At 44.8% G+C, this 18,407-nt stretch overlaps 1 protein-coding gene across 1 annotated transcript in view; it reads left to right on the plus strand.

Moving 5' to 3' along the window:
• Nucleotides 1–18,407, plus strand: part of ATP10B (ATPase, class V, type 10B) — a 173,094-nt gene that overhangs the window by 92,015 nt on the left and 62,672 nt on the right. Inside the window, exon 4 of the mRNA XM_004689815.2 lies at nt 10,871–11,075. Coding sequence (XP_004689872.1) covers nt 10,871–11,075 — 205 coding nt within the window. The remainder of the gene's footprint in view (nt 1–10,870; nt 11,076–18,407) is intronic.

Genomic DNA, 18,407 nt, shown 5'->3' on the forward strand with positions numbered 1-18,407 from the left:
ACCAACCCTTGCCATTTGTGACAACATGGCTGGGACTGGAAGGCATGACACTACATGAAGTGAGCCAGAAGGAAAACAACAAATGCTGAGTGATTTCACTCCTCTGAGGGATATGGAGAAACCAAACAAAGGAAGAGACAACATGAAACCAAAACAAAGAGAGAAATAATGACTGCAGAATTGAGGCTACTTGAGAGGCCGGTTGGGGTGAGAATGAGGGCTCCCTGTGGGCTCCCTGTGGGCTATGGTGAGGGGATCTGAGGCTCTGGGTGGGTGTGGTGTACATCTGAGGAGGCATGGCCCTATCCTCCTGAACCACACACAGCACGGTGAACAGTGTTATTGCAGTAATAAAAAATTAAAAAAGTAACACAGCAACTATGTCCCCATTCCACAACTATTTTCTCCAGACACAGAGGAGATAACTGACTGAGAGAATTTAGGCCTTGTCAGAGCCGTCTTAACATCAAATTGCAATCAGAAGCCCACCTTCACCCCAGAGGTAATTCCTGATGTTGCTTGGGGACTGAATGAGTCAATTCACTGAACCGCTTGCTGACTGCCGAGTAGACAGTCAAATATAAGGACGGTTAGATAAATGTTCCTCAAGATACTTCTAGAAGCTTGACCAGAGTATATGGCCATGAGCTTTTTGGACGCTGGGAGCAGTCAGAAAGAAAGACCATGGACTAGAGTTTGAACCACGAGAGAAGACAAACTCCTCCCCTTAGAACTTCACTGCAAGCTCTAAAAAACATGGCAATAAGTCCACAGGGAGGAATCTGAACAAGTCAGAACATAGGAGGCATGGGGTGTCTCTTGAAGCATGACAGTGAAGTAAAGTGGCCACTGGCTGGAGTTGAAGACCAGCAGACTATTGCCGCTACCCTGGGGCTTTGCTCCATCTTTGGCCCCAGCAGAGCAGACGCCTCAGGAAGGCAGCATTTTGCAGGCCCCACCCCGCTTGCCCTGCCTCACTTCATGCACACAGAGGCCATAATCTATTATGCTGATTCAGCTTGTCATTTCCGGCTAGCATGGTGGAGGTGCTCCCCCAAACTCAGCAGGCAGAAGAGTCATAAAACAAGCATTCCTGCATCCAAAGCCCAGCACACATGCCAACAGGCAGGATCTGTGTCTGGGTGGGGTCTGAGCGCCTCTGAAGGAGCTTTCCTCTGCGCATAGGCCTCCCCCAACACAGCCACGCTCACCCAGGAAGCAGCCATGCTGTCCCTCGGGTCTCCTTGCAGGGGCACCTGTAGAATGGGCATCCCCTATGGCCACAGTCTCACTGTCCCAGATTTCAGTTGTGTTCAACCACAGTCCAAAAATGTTACACATATATGATATTTTGAGAGCAAAAGGAACCATATTCAAGTAATTTTAATATAATGTTATTATAATTGTTCTCTTTTTGTATTGTTCATCTCCTACTGGATCTAATTTATAATCTAGACTTTATCACAGGTGTATATGTGTAGGAAAAACGCAGGTTACTGGGGTTTGGTGCTTGCTGAGGTTTTAAGCAGCCCCTGAGGGACTCCAAATGCATCCTTGAGGAAAGGGGGATCCCTATAATCTTTCTCGGCATAGATATCCTCATCTCTGAAATAGAGATAACAGTAATAATGAAAGTTGTTTTCATTATCAGGCTGCTATGGGTAATGTAGGTTAAGTGTTGTGCTTAGTACATGTGAGTATGTTATGCTGTATCATGTCACATGTTACATGCATCATCCCTTCGTGATATGTGGCATTGTGTGATGTGTCTGGTATACATGTTATATACATTACATACAATCTATTATATGCATTGTATGTTGTGCATGGAACATTTGGAAATGATAACGTGCCCGGAGAGAGGGCAGCAGGAGGCAGGTGCTGGCACTCAGTGCCCAGGTAGTAAGGGAAAGGTAGGATGTGGCCCCGAAGAGGCTGCAAAAAGGCCTCCCAGCCCTCCAGCTCCCAGCCCTCCAGGCTGTCACCCCTGTGGCTGTGGCCTCACCAACCACACCTGTGAGCCCCCAGGCCCCAGCAGGTGTTTGGTGGCCATGGCTGCTTGGTGCCATTCTGCTCAGTTCTGGTTTCTGTGTGCAGCAGCCCAGAGGGCAAAGAGCAGGCTTGCCCAGAGCTGGGACTTCAGCTCCTTCCACTGTATAAAGAAGGATGCACTGTTGTCCAAACATAACCCAAATGGGTTAGCCTCACCAGTGTAGGTCCAAATGCCCCGATGACAGCAACCCTCAACCCCAAACTGCTGATTTGGGATTTCAGCCCTCCCACCCTAGTCCTCAACACCCCACCCCGGACAAGTCTGGGCATCCTCGAGTCTGGTGAATGCCACTGTATCCTTTTAGTGTCTCTGGGTCCTTTGCTACTCATCTGACCTCACTGCTCCCTTCTGTGACTCTTAAGTATCTCTAAGTCCAAAGCCCCGCTCATAGTAGCTGCCTGTAGCTGCTGGGTAGGTGTGCGGGAGAAAGAGTAGGAGGAGAAAGGAAGCAGGTGAACTCACCTAGGCTGCACTGTCTTTAGTGGAAATGCTGCTGTTTCTGTCCCATGTCCTGGGGCCAGAGGTCAGGATACTTTTTCTCAGTTCCTATCCCCTCTTTCCAGTCTCCTTCTCCAGGCAAAAACCTTCACATGTCACTCGTCACAGCTTATGAAAGCAGACAGGGGCCTCTCAGTTGTGGTCCCTGTTTGCTGAGCTCCACAGACACTTTTCATATATATTACCTTCCCGCTCACTCTCGCCTGTAGAATGGATGGTGTTTGTTCCAGCTGGTAGATTAAGCTGAGGGGCAGATGGTTAAGCAGCAGGTTCATGGTCAGTCTATAGGTACAAGAGAGTTCGGGGTCTCTAATTGGGCTCACCAGATTGCATACTTTGGCCTTGGGTAGAGGCTTTTCTTCAGCATGTTACTACCAAAGAATTGGCGTTACAGGTCTCCCTGGACCAGCCACAGCATCTACGCTCTCCCATTGGAGCCACAGAAGGAACAGGAGTCTGGCCCAGCTACTACCCACTCCACGGGGCCTCTCCTCACATTAGTCATCTGATCTGTGTAAATGGAGGCTCAGTTACCTAATAACCTCTAGCCAGGTTTCGTTTATTAAGAATTTTTTTTAAGATTTATTTATTTATTTATGTGCACAGAACTGGGGTACAGGCCAGAGGTGCAGGGGTAGTAAGAGGATTCACCAGAGACAGAATGGGGAGCAGAACAGGCAGACTGACAAAGTACACTGCTGACAGAAGCAGTGGGATGGCCAGAGAGGTGTGCCACGCCATGTGGGTCACCGCTGGGGTGGGCAGGGATGGAACTCATGCTGAAGAGGCTTTAGCTTCTTAGAGCTTTACTTTAACCCACTGCGCCACCAGGTAGGGCCCTATTAAGAATATTTTTTAAAGAAAAATGGAGAATGGAAAAGAAGGTAAACAGATTTCTCACATAACCTCTGCCCCACACCTGTACAACCTTCCCCACTATCAAAGCCTCCACATTCATCACTCCACCTCAACCCCTGCAAATGTGGCACATGTTGTAATGAATGAACTTAGGTTAACACACCATCACCCTTAGGTCATAAATTACAGCTCACGCTGGGTATTGTGTATTCTATAAGCTAGAAGATATGTGTAATGGCTTATCCAACATGATAGTGTCATAGAGTAGTTTCACTGAAACTACCAATGGTCTTTTTGTTGTCTCCATACATTTGCTTTTTCAGGAATGTCTTAACAGTTGGAATTACACAATATAAAGACTTTTCAGCTTGGTTTATTTCTCTTAGCAATCTGTAATTGAGTTTACTTGAGTTTTCTCCTGGATATCTGCTGTCTGCTGGATAGCTCATTTCTTCTAAGCATTGTGTAATATTCCTTTGACTTGATGAACTGCCCTTTATTTCCCTTTCACCTACTGAGAGACATCCTGGTTGCATTCAAGACTTGGTAATTCTGTACATCCATATGCAGATATTTGGTGTTTTTGAGTTTTTACCTCCTTTTGGTAAATACAAAGGAGCACAGCTACTAGAAAATATGATAAGGAGTATATTTAACTTTATAAGGCATTATCAAATTGTCTTCAATATGAATGTACCATTTTGCTTTTCCCTGTTCCTCCACATTCTCCACATTAGCATGTCTGTTTAGATTGTATTGTGGCCTACTTTTTTAAGGTTTATTTATGCATACAAGAACTGGAGTACAGGCCAGAGGTGAGGGGAGTGAGAGAACTCACCAGAGACTGAGTGGGGGACAGAACAGGCTAATTGGCTGAAATGCACTGCTAAGGAGAGCAGCAGGCAAGACAGGGGAGGTCTGTCACACCATGTGGGTCACCTCCCTGACCGGAGATCGAACTTGTGCTGCAGTGGCTACAGATTACTTCATTATGCTGCGCTTCAACCCTTTGCACCACCAGGGAGGGCCCTGTTAGCCTATTTTTAAATTGGGTTGGTTTTCTTATGTTGCTTCAAGATTACTCTGTATATTCTGCCTAACAGCCTTCTGTCCAATGTGTCATTGACAAGATACATTTTTCTCCCTGTCTATGGCTTATCTTTTCATTCACTTGGTACCATCTTTTACACAGTAGGCGTTTGTCATTTTAACAAAGTCCAGCTTATCAATTATTTATTTCATGGGTAGTGGCTTTGATGTTGTATCTCAAAAGTCACCACCATACCCAAGGTCATCTAGAATTTCTCCTATGACATCATCTAGGAGTTCTGTGCTTTCGCATTTTATGCATGATCCATTTTGAGTTGATGTTTTGGAAAGGTGTAAGGTTTCTGTCTAGATTCACTTTTTTCACTTTTTTGCATGTGGATGTTTAGTTGTTCTAGCAACTTTGAAAAGACTTTGCTCCATTACATTGCCTGTGTTCCTTTTTCAGAGGTCAGTTGACTCTGTGTGTGTTTATGTGTGTGTATACACATGTGTGTGTATCTGTTTCTAAATTGTCTGTTCTGTTCCGCTGGTCCACCTGCCCATTCTCTCTCCAACATCACCCTATTCTTGAGATCACCATAGCTTCCTAGTAAGTGTTAAAGTTGGGTCATATTCTTCTTCAATACAGTGTTGGTTGCCTGGATCTTTTGTTTCATCAGATAAACGTTAGAATTAGCTTTACAAGAAGGATTTTCTGAGTAGCCTTGACACACTTTTCTGGGGGCTCATAGTCCAGAGCCATAAGTCTTCATTGTTGAAGTTGGATCCCTCTTTTCAGGGCCTGGGGAAAAGTTTGTCTTTTCCACTCTGTGCCTAAGGCCAAACCATGTGAGGTAACCATAAGACATCAGATGGGTGTTCGTACAGCACTAAAGAGAAAATGCTGGGACTGTCATGGTGGTGCTTAAACACACCAAGACACTAGCAGTCATTCACATCATAGTCATCAAATGAGTCTGTGTCTACAAAGTGCTCAGTAAACACAACACCCTGAGCTCATTCCCTTGCATGGATCATGTCACCAGTCCTTCTCACAACCCTCTGAGAGAAGTGTATATACTACCTTCCACTTAGAGATGAAGAAACAGAAGCTCCAAGAGATTGGGAAATGTGCCCAAACACACAAGTGGGAAAGGGTGAAACTGGGGTTTCAATCCACTCTTGGGCTCTTCTTGGTGGTGCAACAAGCTAAAGCACAGCACAGCGAATCTATCCCCAGCCACTGCAGCACGGGTTCAATTCCCAGCCAAGGAACTAACCCACTTGGTGTGCAGACCTCTCCTGTCTCATGCACTGCTCCCCTCAGCAGTGAATTTCAATCAGTCTGTCTGTTCTGCTCCAGTGTTCTACTCTCTCTGGTGAGTCCTCTCACCCCCTGCACCTCTGACCTGTACCCCAGTTCTTGTAAGTATAAATAAATAAATTTTTAAAAAATAAATAAAACCACTCTTAACTCTTCACTGTTATTCTCCTCGGCACCCCTTTCTCCTTGGGTTGCAGCATGAGAGCTTCTAGCTCTGACAACAGACTGCCTGAGGGACAACCCAGGTCAGCTTATCATCCTACTGTAAGTAGAAAGTCCCACAGGAAACAAATCCTCCTGCTAAATTTCTTCTAGTCTCTCAAAACTCTTCATGAAACCCACATACTTGGGAAAAGGCGCTTCTGCACCTTGTCTTCCTCCACACTCCCCATCTTTTACCTGCTTCCCCACGGCATCCAGTTAGTAACAAATCCCTCTTGCTATTTATTTGCCTCTTAATAAGCCCCATCTCCTCTTGGAAAGCTGTTTAGCATTGCACCACTTAATTTCTCCTCCAGGCAGGATCTGCCAGATGGAGTTTTCGTCCCAAGCCATGTTGATTTGCCTTATTTTTTAAGCAGCAGTGAGCATCCCCTGCAACTGAAATAGCAGCCAGTCCCCAGGTGTGGGTCCGCCAGCAGGGAGCCCATGGAGCACGTGCGGCTGCTGTTCCTGCTGTTCCGGGCAGGCGGGTGGTCTTTACAGGCAGGCGGGCGGGTGGGTGGTGCCTCTGCAGGGCGCTCACAGCTGCCAGCCACCCTGGGTCGCTCAATGCAGGAGCACGTTGCTGTTGCTTTTGCTTTTGCTTTCCCACCTCAAATTGGCTTCAGCCACTGGTCACCTCCAAGGGCTGGACCCCCTCAGGCTGTTTGCTCCTACCTTTTCCACAAATGTGCTCCTAACTGTTGAGGAAACAAAATGGAGCCCAGCAGGTCAGAAAACTAGCAGCAAGATGCCCAGTGTGAGGAGGACGTGTCCCCAAGTTTTCATTGCTTAATTACCCGAGTTCCTGTAATAGGTGGTGGTGTAGTCATAACATCTATGTGGGAGAAAATAAATATAATTCTTCAAATTATGAACTCAAGTAATGACCAAACCATGTTCCCATCACACACAACAAAAAAATGTTTTATAGCTAACAGCCCACAATCATGTTGACACCATAGCTTCTTGGTGTTGGGCACATACAAGCAGAGATGCCAGGGCACATGGGCTGCTGTCAGATACAATGAGCAATATCTGTCTTGGGAGTGGACAGCAGGCGGGGTAAGCCTGTAGAGAGGACGCACTTCACCACCCTGTGGCATCCTGAAGAAGAGAAGATTCCAGTCAATGCAAAGACAGAGATGAAGGTGTTAAGGGGAAGGATGTCCTAAAGGAACTCTGCAGAGTCTTATGAGTCCATGAGTCTTATGGATTCTACCCCCTACTCCAGCTTTCTGGACACTATCCCCTACTCCAGTGATTGGAAATTACAACTCCCAGCAGTACCAGGGAGAGAACTGCCAGGACTCAAGGGCGGAGCTAGAAGGAATGGATTCTGGGACATTTTGGGGGATAAATAGGGGGTGATTGCAGCTCTCTCTCTCTGGTTCGCTCGGGAAGCAGCTCTCTGGACCATGTGATTTGGTGTGTTCAGTCAGCCTAGCCATAAGGTAGTCCACTTACTTTGAATCCCGCTCTCTTTCCCTGGGTTGTTTCCCATTCCTTTCCCCTTTTGTAAATAAACCCGTTATTGACCCTTTTGTGTGTACCTGCAGTGTAACTGAATTATGAGCGTGCAGGTGAGGCCCCACAGACAGGCTGCCCAGTCCTCTCTGGGATACCCTGTAACAGTTTTTGGCGCCCAATGTGGGGCCTCACCCATGCACTCACAATTCAGTTATATTGCAGGCACACACAAAAGGGTTTAATTACAAAAGGGGAAAGGAATAGGAAACAACCCAGGGAAAGAGAGCGGGATACAAAGTAAGTAACAAGGGTACCAGGACAGACCTGATCGTCCTCCACCACCCCATCTCCCCGAGACAGATCTGCCTTCAGCTTCTTGGGAGCACCACTGGCCTGAGAGGCCTGGTCATGTTGGGAATTGATGGAAATTGATAAGACCCCAGGTTAGCCTAACTCACAGAAATGACTCTCCATCGAAATGTATTTTCCAGAAACTTATCTCCATAACCCTCCATTTGCCTTCACCTCTGTGACCACATGTCATAATAAACACTGGAGCCCTTTATTCAAAGGGGGAGGAGCCTTTTATTCAAAGTTGACCTTGCCTTTGATAAGCGGACCCAACCAGCATTTGCAAACTGCATTCATGTGCTCTGGAAGTGTGGCAGACAGGACATTGAGGAAGGTCAGAAGTGTTCTCCCTGAATCCTGTCTCAACCTTGAGGGCACGCTGTAGCCATTGGATGACACCTCACCTCCCCACAGGCATTACCCAAGACAAGCCAGAAGTCAAAGAGAAGAGCTAAGGAAGAACATGGACACATTGAGTTGCAATCTTTTGTTCCTTGGAGAGATTTAACTGTAACATTTAGAAATTTTTTTAAGAAAAAAGAAAGCCAGATGCTCCTCCTCCTCATGAAATTTCCTTTTCCCACATGATATGGACTGTTTGAATTCCTTTAAGTGACTTTATACTTCAACATTTAACAGGTGCTTTGCGGAAAAAACAAATCCTCCCCTGTATCAGAAGAGACCAACCACATCAGTAACATTGACATCGGGGAAGGAGCAGATCCACCCTACATACATCCATAAACTGACTTGTGTATTTCTGAAATTGCACTAAGAAATGTGGGTGACTATCCCTTTTCTTCATGGGAAAAAAATGATAGGAGATAGGGGAGATGGAGAAAATCAGCTGATGGAATGAGAAAGTGCTATGAAATATGTTACATGTTTTTCTAGAGAAAGAGGAATTCATAAAATGCTACCAGTCGCCTTGTCCCAGAATACCCAGCAGTGGTCTCATTAGCCTTGAATATTATGGCCCACAGATTGAGTTAACCAGAGGCTGCTGTGCTGTGCTCTGTGGAGACCAGAGTACTTCCACCACACTCTCTGGGTCCTCAGAGTGCAAGGCTACTCCCAGCTCCAGTGCCCCTCTTGATTTTATGGACCCTGACTGACTCTTCCTTGGCCACCCAAAGGGAGGCACATGTATTCATGGCACCAGCAGTCTATTGCAAGGACCTTTTTTGACAAGAAAAGGGGGGGTGGTCTTTGGAGGATGACATGGAGTTCTTCAGAGGGCCTCAAGGAAGGGAGGAAGAGAGCAAACCCCTAATCCTCCCAGGGACAATTATGCAGTCAAAGGAGGAAAGTAAAATTCTGGTGATACTTCTTTCCCTATGAAAGAATGGATTTGCACAGCATGGGGGCAGGGGCGGGGAGCAGCCCATCTCCAACAGAAACAGAAGCAATAACATGTGCAGAGGGGTTCAACCTCAGTGGCACAAAACAGCACAGAAGAGCAGAAGCACAGCCCCTCCGGACCTGGAGGCGCAGAGGTGTCTCCTGCCAGCCAGCTGGCTCATTGGGCCACATGTGGCATGCTGGTTTGGTTCCAAACTCCACAGTTAAAGAGGGGTATTTCCAAACACAAGTGTTTTTGTTGCCTACCACCATCCTTTATGTTCCCTTGTCCCTTCCTTTCTTCTCTTCCTCTTAACCTCAGGAACCTCATGGTGTCTATTGATGCCCAGTGATTTCAGAGAGTATATATGTTATTGCATCATCTGCTTTGTAAATGTCCACTGTTTGTTTTCATTGTTCTGTTTGCTTTACTACAGAGTTTACACTCCTTCAATTTCATTGCAAATGGCTGCATTTCACCCCTTTTTGCAGCTGAATAGTGTGACTAGGCCACCACACCTTCTTGATGCAGCTGTCCATCGACAGGTATTTCAGCAGCTTCCATGTCCCAGCTATTGTAAATAATGCTGCCAGGAATTTGTGGACTTTGATTCAAAGAGCAGCTGTAGACAGAAGAACCAGCTAAGACCTTCAGGACAGATTTGAACTGTGGCACATGAGCTGTTTACTTTCTAAACATCCTAAACTCCTGGAATGTTCAGTTTCACTTGGTATGTCCAAAGGCTTCAAGGGATGCCTAGTGAATAAACACCCTGAGATAGTTCTTAAAAGGTGGGAGGTAGACCCAAATGCCTGGACAGCTCAGTGTTTGGCCAACTGCAAAGTAGAGGTTCTACAGTGGAATTTCTGAGAAGGATGTGTTGTCTGGCCATTCTTTGGCCAATGATGAACCAGCTGAGGCCGAGAGGGCCAAGAGATTTGGTGTCAAGATGGATCTGCATGCAGATTCCATCACTGTTCTTGCTAGGACCTTAGGAAACCTATCATTGAGATGCTCGATTTCCTCATTTGTGAAATGGATATAATATCTACTTCCATGGATCATTTGGCAGGTAAATGAAGTATTCATTTGCTCTAGAGCTTACCTCTTTGGCAGTGCCATTTTGGCAATTGCTGCTGCCACTATTAGGATCTTGGCTCTACTTAGGATGGGAAGAGCAAATGCCTTATTTCCTCAGCCCTCTGTTCTAGGGGCCCCATCCCATCACTGCTGCTGGTGCCTTCTCCCTAACTTCCTGATGGCCCAGGATTTTCACTTTCAGCATTGCAACAGATCTTTCCAGATGGTGGTCTTATCCTCACCTTTCCTGCCTTTTGTCACTCTGATCATCAGAGCAGTCTTTCAATAGGCAAGTTCCTGGCAGCCCTGCATTCTGTGGTGATAGCCCGCTTCTCTGCGGGTGTGGAGCTGTATTGAGATCACTGTTCCTAGGACAGTGGAGCTATCTTCTTGTTGGCATGTTGTCGCCTAGGAAGCAAGGGCTGAGCATGTCCACGGCCAGCACCTTAAATGACTGGGAGACCAGACCTTTGCCTAGTGGGATATCAGGGTTCATTCTTGGCTTTTCTCTAGAAGTTATGATTGAGACAAGGTTGAAGTGAGACCAGCCTTCTGACAGACTGACTGGAAGATGTTCAGGTGCCCTGGACCTTCCTCCACACACTCATTCATTTTCTGGATGACCAGTCTACAGCCTCTAACTGCTCTCTTTCTCCCTCCCCAGGAAAAGGCAGGGCTACGTGCAGAAGTGCTGGCAGGATGTACGGGTAGGCGACTTTGTCCAGATGCAGTGCAATGAGATCATCCCAGCAGATATTCTCCTCCTCTTCTCCTCCGACCCCAGCGGGATCTGCCACCTGGAGACTGCCAACTTGGACGGCGAGACAAACCTCAAACAAAGGCATGTCGTCAAAGGCTTCTCGCCACAGGTAGGGCACTCTGTAGACTTTCCATGTGAAGATCAAAAAGTTGGAAAGCCAAAAGTAAACTTGAAGAAACAGTGAAGAAAGTGATGATGCCTCCTTTCGCAGAGTCTGTTAGACATCCCCTGTCTTCCCAGGCCCTCCGAGATGGATGGCATACTCTGATCCCAGAAAAGGAAACTGAGGCCAAGGAAAGTTAAATCACTTGCTGAAGGCCTCCGAGTTTCCAAATGGGGGCTTACTCTGCTCAACTGAAGTAACCCCACTCTCCACTGTGCCCCAAGAAGTCCAGTGTCTGTTCATTTGTCCTTGTGACCATCCTGTTTGAGAGCAGTGGGGTAGAAAGGAGTCACTGACCCTTTAGTCCTCAGCTTTATGAATGTGGTGACTTGGACATCATGTCAGGCTCAGAAGTCTGACAGGGCTGGGTTCAAAACCCACCTCCACCATGTACTAGCTACCTCATCTTAAGCACCGTATCACTCTCTTATGCCTCATCCTCTCTTCTGGAAAATGGGGTCAATAATGTCCTCTGTAGAGTGATGCTGAAGACTACTGACATGTACTTGAATTGCTAAGATGAGGGTGGCCACATAGCCGGAGACCAGCAAATGTCTGTGGTGCTGGCAGGGGGTATGAGTTGATCCACTGGAACTGTGCTATGTTCCAATTTCCAATTAGATTGTCTTTACAAGGTTGGTTGGTGTTCCATTGGTACCGTTCTCTGTCTGTGGAAATGAATACTGTTCTACCTCCTTCACTCTGCCGGCCTTTAACTGAGGAGAAGTGGGATGAATGGGGAACTTGGGAAGACCAAAAGGCAAACACTTCATTTCTCAGAGATTTTCACATGAGCGAGGGTTTAGTTATCGTAATTGGGCCTTCTCCGCAGGAGACAGTTCCTCATACCCTGCTATGCCTCTCACTCAAAACATCTGCTCAAACAGGTCTCATGACATCCTTTTTGTTCATTTGATTCGGTCCTCAGAGTCTGTTCATTCACCTTTACATGGGGGATAATGCTAGTTATCCCACAGTTCTGCTCTAAGAGTCTAAAGGCAGCAAAAAAGTAGAGGGCTTATGTACAGTCACAGCTCCTGGGGTGCAGTCACTACACTGGAAACAGCCCCCATAACCGCAAGCACATCACCTTGCATTTCATTGTTATTGGAAGCTCAGTCTCCCTGTCAGTTTCCAAGTTCTGCTTGCATCAGTCACTCCCCTGGGCCACAGAGTCTGAATTTTCCTTCACTGCTTGTACTAACCACATCACCCAGTGTTTATAACAAGCTGTTCTATACCCGTAAGGATAATCTCCTTCTGGACCAGGGCCTTGTGGCCTTCACACTAGAGCAGAGGCTTGCAAGCTTACTTAACACAAGTAGCAGTAAGCATTCAGCATGTGCCTACGCGTGTGCACGGGCAGGTGCGTGCATGCAACCACTGGCTCACCTCACCATGCGCAAGGCACTCTGCCACTTTCTTGTCTACTCCATCTCAGTCTTCCCTAAAAGGTTCTGGGAGCACTGAAACTTGAATTTGCTTATGGATCGCCCCTTCTGCCTCCCATCCCAGCACCCTCATCACAATCCGGAGCCCTTCCCAAGCTGTTTCTTGTTTCTTCATTAGTCAGATAGTTTGGGATTTGACTAGAATGAAGAGCCAGATGAAAGGGTCATTCACATGCCAGGGCTATAGAGCAGCCAGTTTAAAGCATCTCTCAAACTCTGACCCTGAGTTCTTGCTGGGTGTTTGGCCTGATGATTTACAAAAAGATAAAAATAAGTAAATTCATTTGTGACAGAAATATTTATTTGAACTAAACATTTTCCACAAGTTCCTATTCTGCTTCATTTCAATTCTTGATTCTCTCTCTCCCTTGCTCACGTGTTCTTCTATTTCTACATATCTTTTTTTAAGATTTATTTATTTATGCATACAGAACTGGGGTGTAGGCCAGAGGTGCAGGGGCAGTGAGAGGATTCACCAGAGACAGAGTGGGGAGCAGAACAGGCAGATTGATGAAGGACATTGTTGAGGGGAGCAGCAGGCGGGTCAGGAGAGATCTGCCACGCCATGTTGGTCACCTCCTGGGCGGGGATTGAACTTGCGCTGAAGTGGCTACAGCCAGCTTGCAGTGCTGTGTCCTAACCTGTTGCGCCCAGGGAGGGCCCAACATGTGTTTTTATTAAGCTGTCACTAGGGGCTTTCTTTGCTTGATCATTTCATTTATCCTAACAAAAATCCAGTGAGGATCATTTCATTTATCCTAACAAAAATAGGAACCTACTGTTCTTATTAAGCAAATGAAGAAACTGAGGCACAGAGAGCTTCAGTAATTTGCTCACAGTCCTTGAGTCAGGTAGTGTGTCAAAGCCAATGTCAGCTCTTCAGTTTTTAGTAGTTGTTCCCTTGACCCTTTGTGGCTTGAGTTTACTCAGAGGTAGTTAATTAAAAGTACACATTTATCATCTCAATTTTCTTCTCACATAAAAGCAGCAAGTCACAGGAATAATCAGGTCAGTGTAACCAGATTTCCTGGAAAGGGACAATCTTGGCTTCTCTTAGCTATCTAGCTTCTCGTTTATGTTATCAGTACAAAAAACTATCCTGACCATGGATAACACGCTCTTCTGGCTAGCTCTAGACTGTAATGTGTAAAGAGAGATGTTGATGAGAGTTTCAAGAAAAATAAAAATCACCAGGACTTACTAACATGAGAAAACAATAGGTCACACGTTGGCAGACACTGCTCACTGCCTGAACTCATCACCATAAAGAAGGAAGGGGGCTACACATTAGCCACAGAAACCCTTTATTGTAGGGAACATACCCTAGGGCTGATGTAGGAGAAGGATCACAATTTAGAGATTCACCCCAAAATCATTGCAGGGACAGAGGATGTATCATATTCACCACAGGGAACACTTTTAGAACATGATGCACCATCCTTCTATTCACGAAATCATTGCTCTTGAAATATTTGTCCCCACATCCCACAGCTGGGAAAATAAGGAGCAGGAAGGAATGCCAACTTCAAATCATGCTGAGGTCTGTTGAACAGGCAGGAGACCTTGTTAGAGAATTTAATTATATTGTTTTCTCTTTGATGCCATTTTGATATCTGAAACTTCTTTCAAAGGGTTTCCAAGAAGAGTGCTTGGGATGTAACACATGATGAACCTGTACCATTCTTCTTGGTCCATAGAGCAGTTACCAAGTCAACAAATCAGAAATGAATTCTGCCCGCTAGTTCAGATTTAAACATACTCCTGGTTTATCATCTTTCACCCAAATCACTGACAGCTACGATCTACAGAAGTATGTGTCAGATTGCTTCCAAGGGCCAACCCCAAACTTGGCACACCAAGGAGCGTGCAGGGACACACCTCTTCAGCATCACTTTAGAGCTTATTAGAAATGCAGATCCAGCGCCATCCCGCCCAGACTGTACTAGAATCTGCTGTTGAGCAAGATCCCCAGGTGATTCACACACACACTGCAGTTAGAAAGCACTGACCTAGAGCGCCACTGTTAATGCACTAGTCGGGTTTATCTGCCTATTCTCAAGATAGGATTCTTAATTGTTCTCCCTTTTAGATTGCATCATGCCAGTCGCTGATGTCTTTAAATCACATATGCATTTAAGAACAGCCGCTGTAGTGGCATGAAGAACATTTTGATTCTCCCTTTTATCCAAAATAGTAAGCTTGAAAAAATACAACATTTCAGATAGTATTTTTTCTTTTTTAATTGTATTTTTATTGAGATAACATTAGTTTACAACATTGGTTTACAACGCCATGTGTTTCCAGAAGTATAGATTCACACCTGTTCACGGGTATGTACTGCACCACACCAGCCACCAGTGCCTCTGTAGTCCTACACCACAGTCCAGCAAGCCCCATCCACAGTTTACTCCCTACCCTCACATACTAGTCTGATAGCCTCAGTTCTGCAGTCAGGTTTCCAGGTTTTGTTTTGGCTTGTGTTTGCCTGTTTGTTTTTCCTTTAGATTCTAAATATAAATGAAACCATCCAGTTCTATATATGTTAGCACAAATGGCAAGATTTAATCTTTTCTATAGCTGCATTGTATTCCTGCGTGTGTGTGTTTGTGTTTGTGTGTGTGTGTGTGTGTGTGTGTGTGTTTGTAAGCTGCTGGGTGTTAGACATTTTTTGGACAAGGGAAAAATCATTTTTTCCTTCTGGGTTTTTCTCTGGCTGGTCAGGCAAGCAGATGGACATCAGGAGAGAAAACAAACTTAATTACATATGTATGGAGACTCACATAGACTTGATTTTTAAAGCTAATGGGGCAAAATAAGGGTAGATATCCTCACTGGGTACAGATGAACAAAGGATGGAGCTTCAAGGAGAGAGGAGGGGATTCACATGACAAGTGGGTGGGTAGTTCATATTACAAAGAACAGATACTCTGACATTCAGTATTTGCCCTGTCATATAGGTAGGGTTCTCCAATAGAAAGGTTTGTTTGTTTGTTTGTTTTTTCTGGTAAAAATCCTAATGCTGAGTAAGCCCTCCAGTTTTCATTCTTCTAGGTAGTTAACGAAATGATAAAAGATTCTTGTGAGTCTTAAAGCACCTCCGTTGACTTCTCAAAATAATCAGCATTCCAAAGTGACACATCTAAGAAAAGTCTGTTCTAAACATTACAAAGGCCTTTCCTTCATATTAAAAGCCCCATGTGAATGGTAGTAATAGCTGTCCAGTTCAAAGGGAGGAGTAGAAATCACCTGTCCACCACAAGCAATTTCAAAAACATATCCATTCATTTCTGTAAAGTTATTTATTGATCAACTTGAAGTTAACTTATAAAGCATAATGGAAAATAAACCTAGAAAATGTTGAAGCTAGCCTAAGAGAAACTGCCTGTTATAGCTACTGCAAAATATGTCATCCTGCTTGCTTCTCCTTGACTTGCCAAGCAGCCCTAGAGGATACAGCTTGCTGGATCATGGGTCAGTAAAGAGTACCTTAAATAGAAGAATAAAAAATAGTTATTTTTGAAAGGCCACCTATGCCCATGGGTCTCAGTAGGCCACTGTGTTGACTAGGATTCATTGTTTGTAAGCAACAGAAATAATTATAGCTAAGTTTGTAAAAACAAAATTATTGCTAAAATGTGATTGGGGGTAGGGTGGCATTGGAGCAGCAAACATGGCTCTTAGAACTAAAGGGTACCTGGAACTCAGGCTCCAAAAAAGGAAGAAAAGAAGGCTTTGTGCCATAGGAAAGAATTGGTGGGGCATGATTAATGACAGCTGCAATTGGTTTTACTTCCTTGAGTCATTCCACTCAAGGGAGAGTCTCATACTGAGAGTATATTATGCAGGGTGTCTTGACTTCACTTCCGACCAAGCCAACAAAAAGGAGAGGAAGGTTCACAAAAGGAAGTTACAGGGGTCTCAGTGAGGGTAGAATGGAGGGTGGGTAGCTAGAAAACTACCCATCACAAGCAATTTCAAAAGCTCATTTGTTCTTTTCTGTCATTATTTATTGGCCAACTGGAAATTCATGGGTGAAAAATAAGCCTTGAAAAGTAAAAGTTGAGGTTAGTACAGAGGCCATGCCTGCCCCCATTTTCTGGAAGGCATCTCAGCCATTTCCCTCACATTGGCCTCCTCATGGCCTTGGAAGGTACAGCCTGTTGAGTCTGGGTCACAGGTCCATGAGCAGTAGCATAACCCTGGACAGTGATTACAGAGCAGCACTTGGGCCAGCTTTCCTTAGTTTTCATAGATACCATCTTTACATACAGACTACACTGAGAACTTTGAGCTGTTTTATGGCTGCAATAATTGACTTGTTTCAATAACCTCTTCCGTCTCCCTACTGCTCTCTCACTTCTCCCATGGCTCATATATTATGAGTATACATTTGGGGCCAAAGAACCTTTTTTTTTTTTTTTTTTTTTAGTTGAGCTGAAGAATTTCCTTGAAAGAAGTCCTGTTTCCATTAATCAAAGCTAAGATTTATACCTGGAGCTTTTCCTAACTGCATGGGACAGTATTTACAGAGATGTCCCCTTTGGCTCTCTTGAGCTATCACTTTTCAGTATATATATATACATATATATCCCAGTAGCCTCTCTTCAGCACTAACCTCATCTCATCAAATCTTTAGAGTGTGCCTGTTAATTTAGGTGTTGAGGTGTTGTGAGAGATCCCCTAGAGGAAGTTGAGTGTACAGGGAAACCCTCAGATCAGATACATGAATGAAATGGAGACATAAGTATTGTGCTGTGGAAACACAGAAGAAGCAGCAGCACTTCGTTGGGGTGAAGGATTGGTGGGGATTTAGGTGGGCTTCCTAGAGGAGGGGGCAAATAAAATCTCTTAAATCCACACATATATGTATGTGTGTTTGTGTGCATGCAGGTGTGTACATGTGTGTGCATGTTTGTATGTCTTCAAAAGAAGTACTCTTTAAACAATTTTGAGCAATTTTGTGTCGTAACCACAACTTTAAAATGCAAATATACTTGGAAGACAAATTAATGAATGCAAACACATTGCATTCTAGTAAACAATGCAATGCAATGAAGAAATTAACTGAAAAAATTTACATATATTTCTACTACATGTTAGAATACAAAGTCATTCCTTTTTTTAAAAGATTTTTTATGCATACAAGAATTGAGGTACAGTCCAGAAATATGGGAGGTGAGAGGATTCACCAGAGACAAAGTGGGGAGCAGAACAGGCAGATCTACTGAAATACACTGCTGAGGGGAGCAATGGACAGGAAAGGAGAGGTCTGCTGCGCCATGTGGGTCCATTCCCCTGGCTGGGGATCAAACTTGTGCTGCAGATAGCTTCATAGTGTTGCAACTTAACCCCTTGTGCATCAGGGACGCTCCCATTTAGGTTTTTGTTATCAATTACCTTTAACCTTAGGGACAGCACATATAATGCAAGGAAATCCCCACCTTGTTTCTACAATATCTCCTACGGTATAGATTGATACATACATGTTACTTACTATAAATCATTGGGAAAATACAACCTAACTTTTTCCAATAAGAGAGAATTGTTTTTTATTCTTTCATGTCCCGTGCTATTCCCTATCTGGATACCTTCAACTCACCATAGCCTGGAATTTCTTCTAAACCCCCCCTCCCACCCCATCCCCTATGGGAATTTAACAATGTCTGTAAATATTTTTTTTTTATTTTACAAAAGTTTATTTTTACATCATTTTGTACATTTTTTTTTCCATCTCAATTGTAATCCCTGCGGGTTTCCCATCACCAAGTCACCCCTGTGCCACCACCATAATCCCGTGCATTTCCCTCCTCACCCCACCCCCTGTTTT

This window comes from Condylura cristata, unplaced genomic scaffold (genome assembly GCF_000260355.1).
Source record: "Condylura cristata isolate star-nosed mole 26May11 unplaced genomic scaffold, ConCri1.0 scaffold00026, whole genome shotgun sequence".
NCBI lineage: Eukaryota > Metazoa > Chordata > Mammalia > Eulipotyphla > Talpidae > Condylura > Condylura cristata.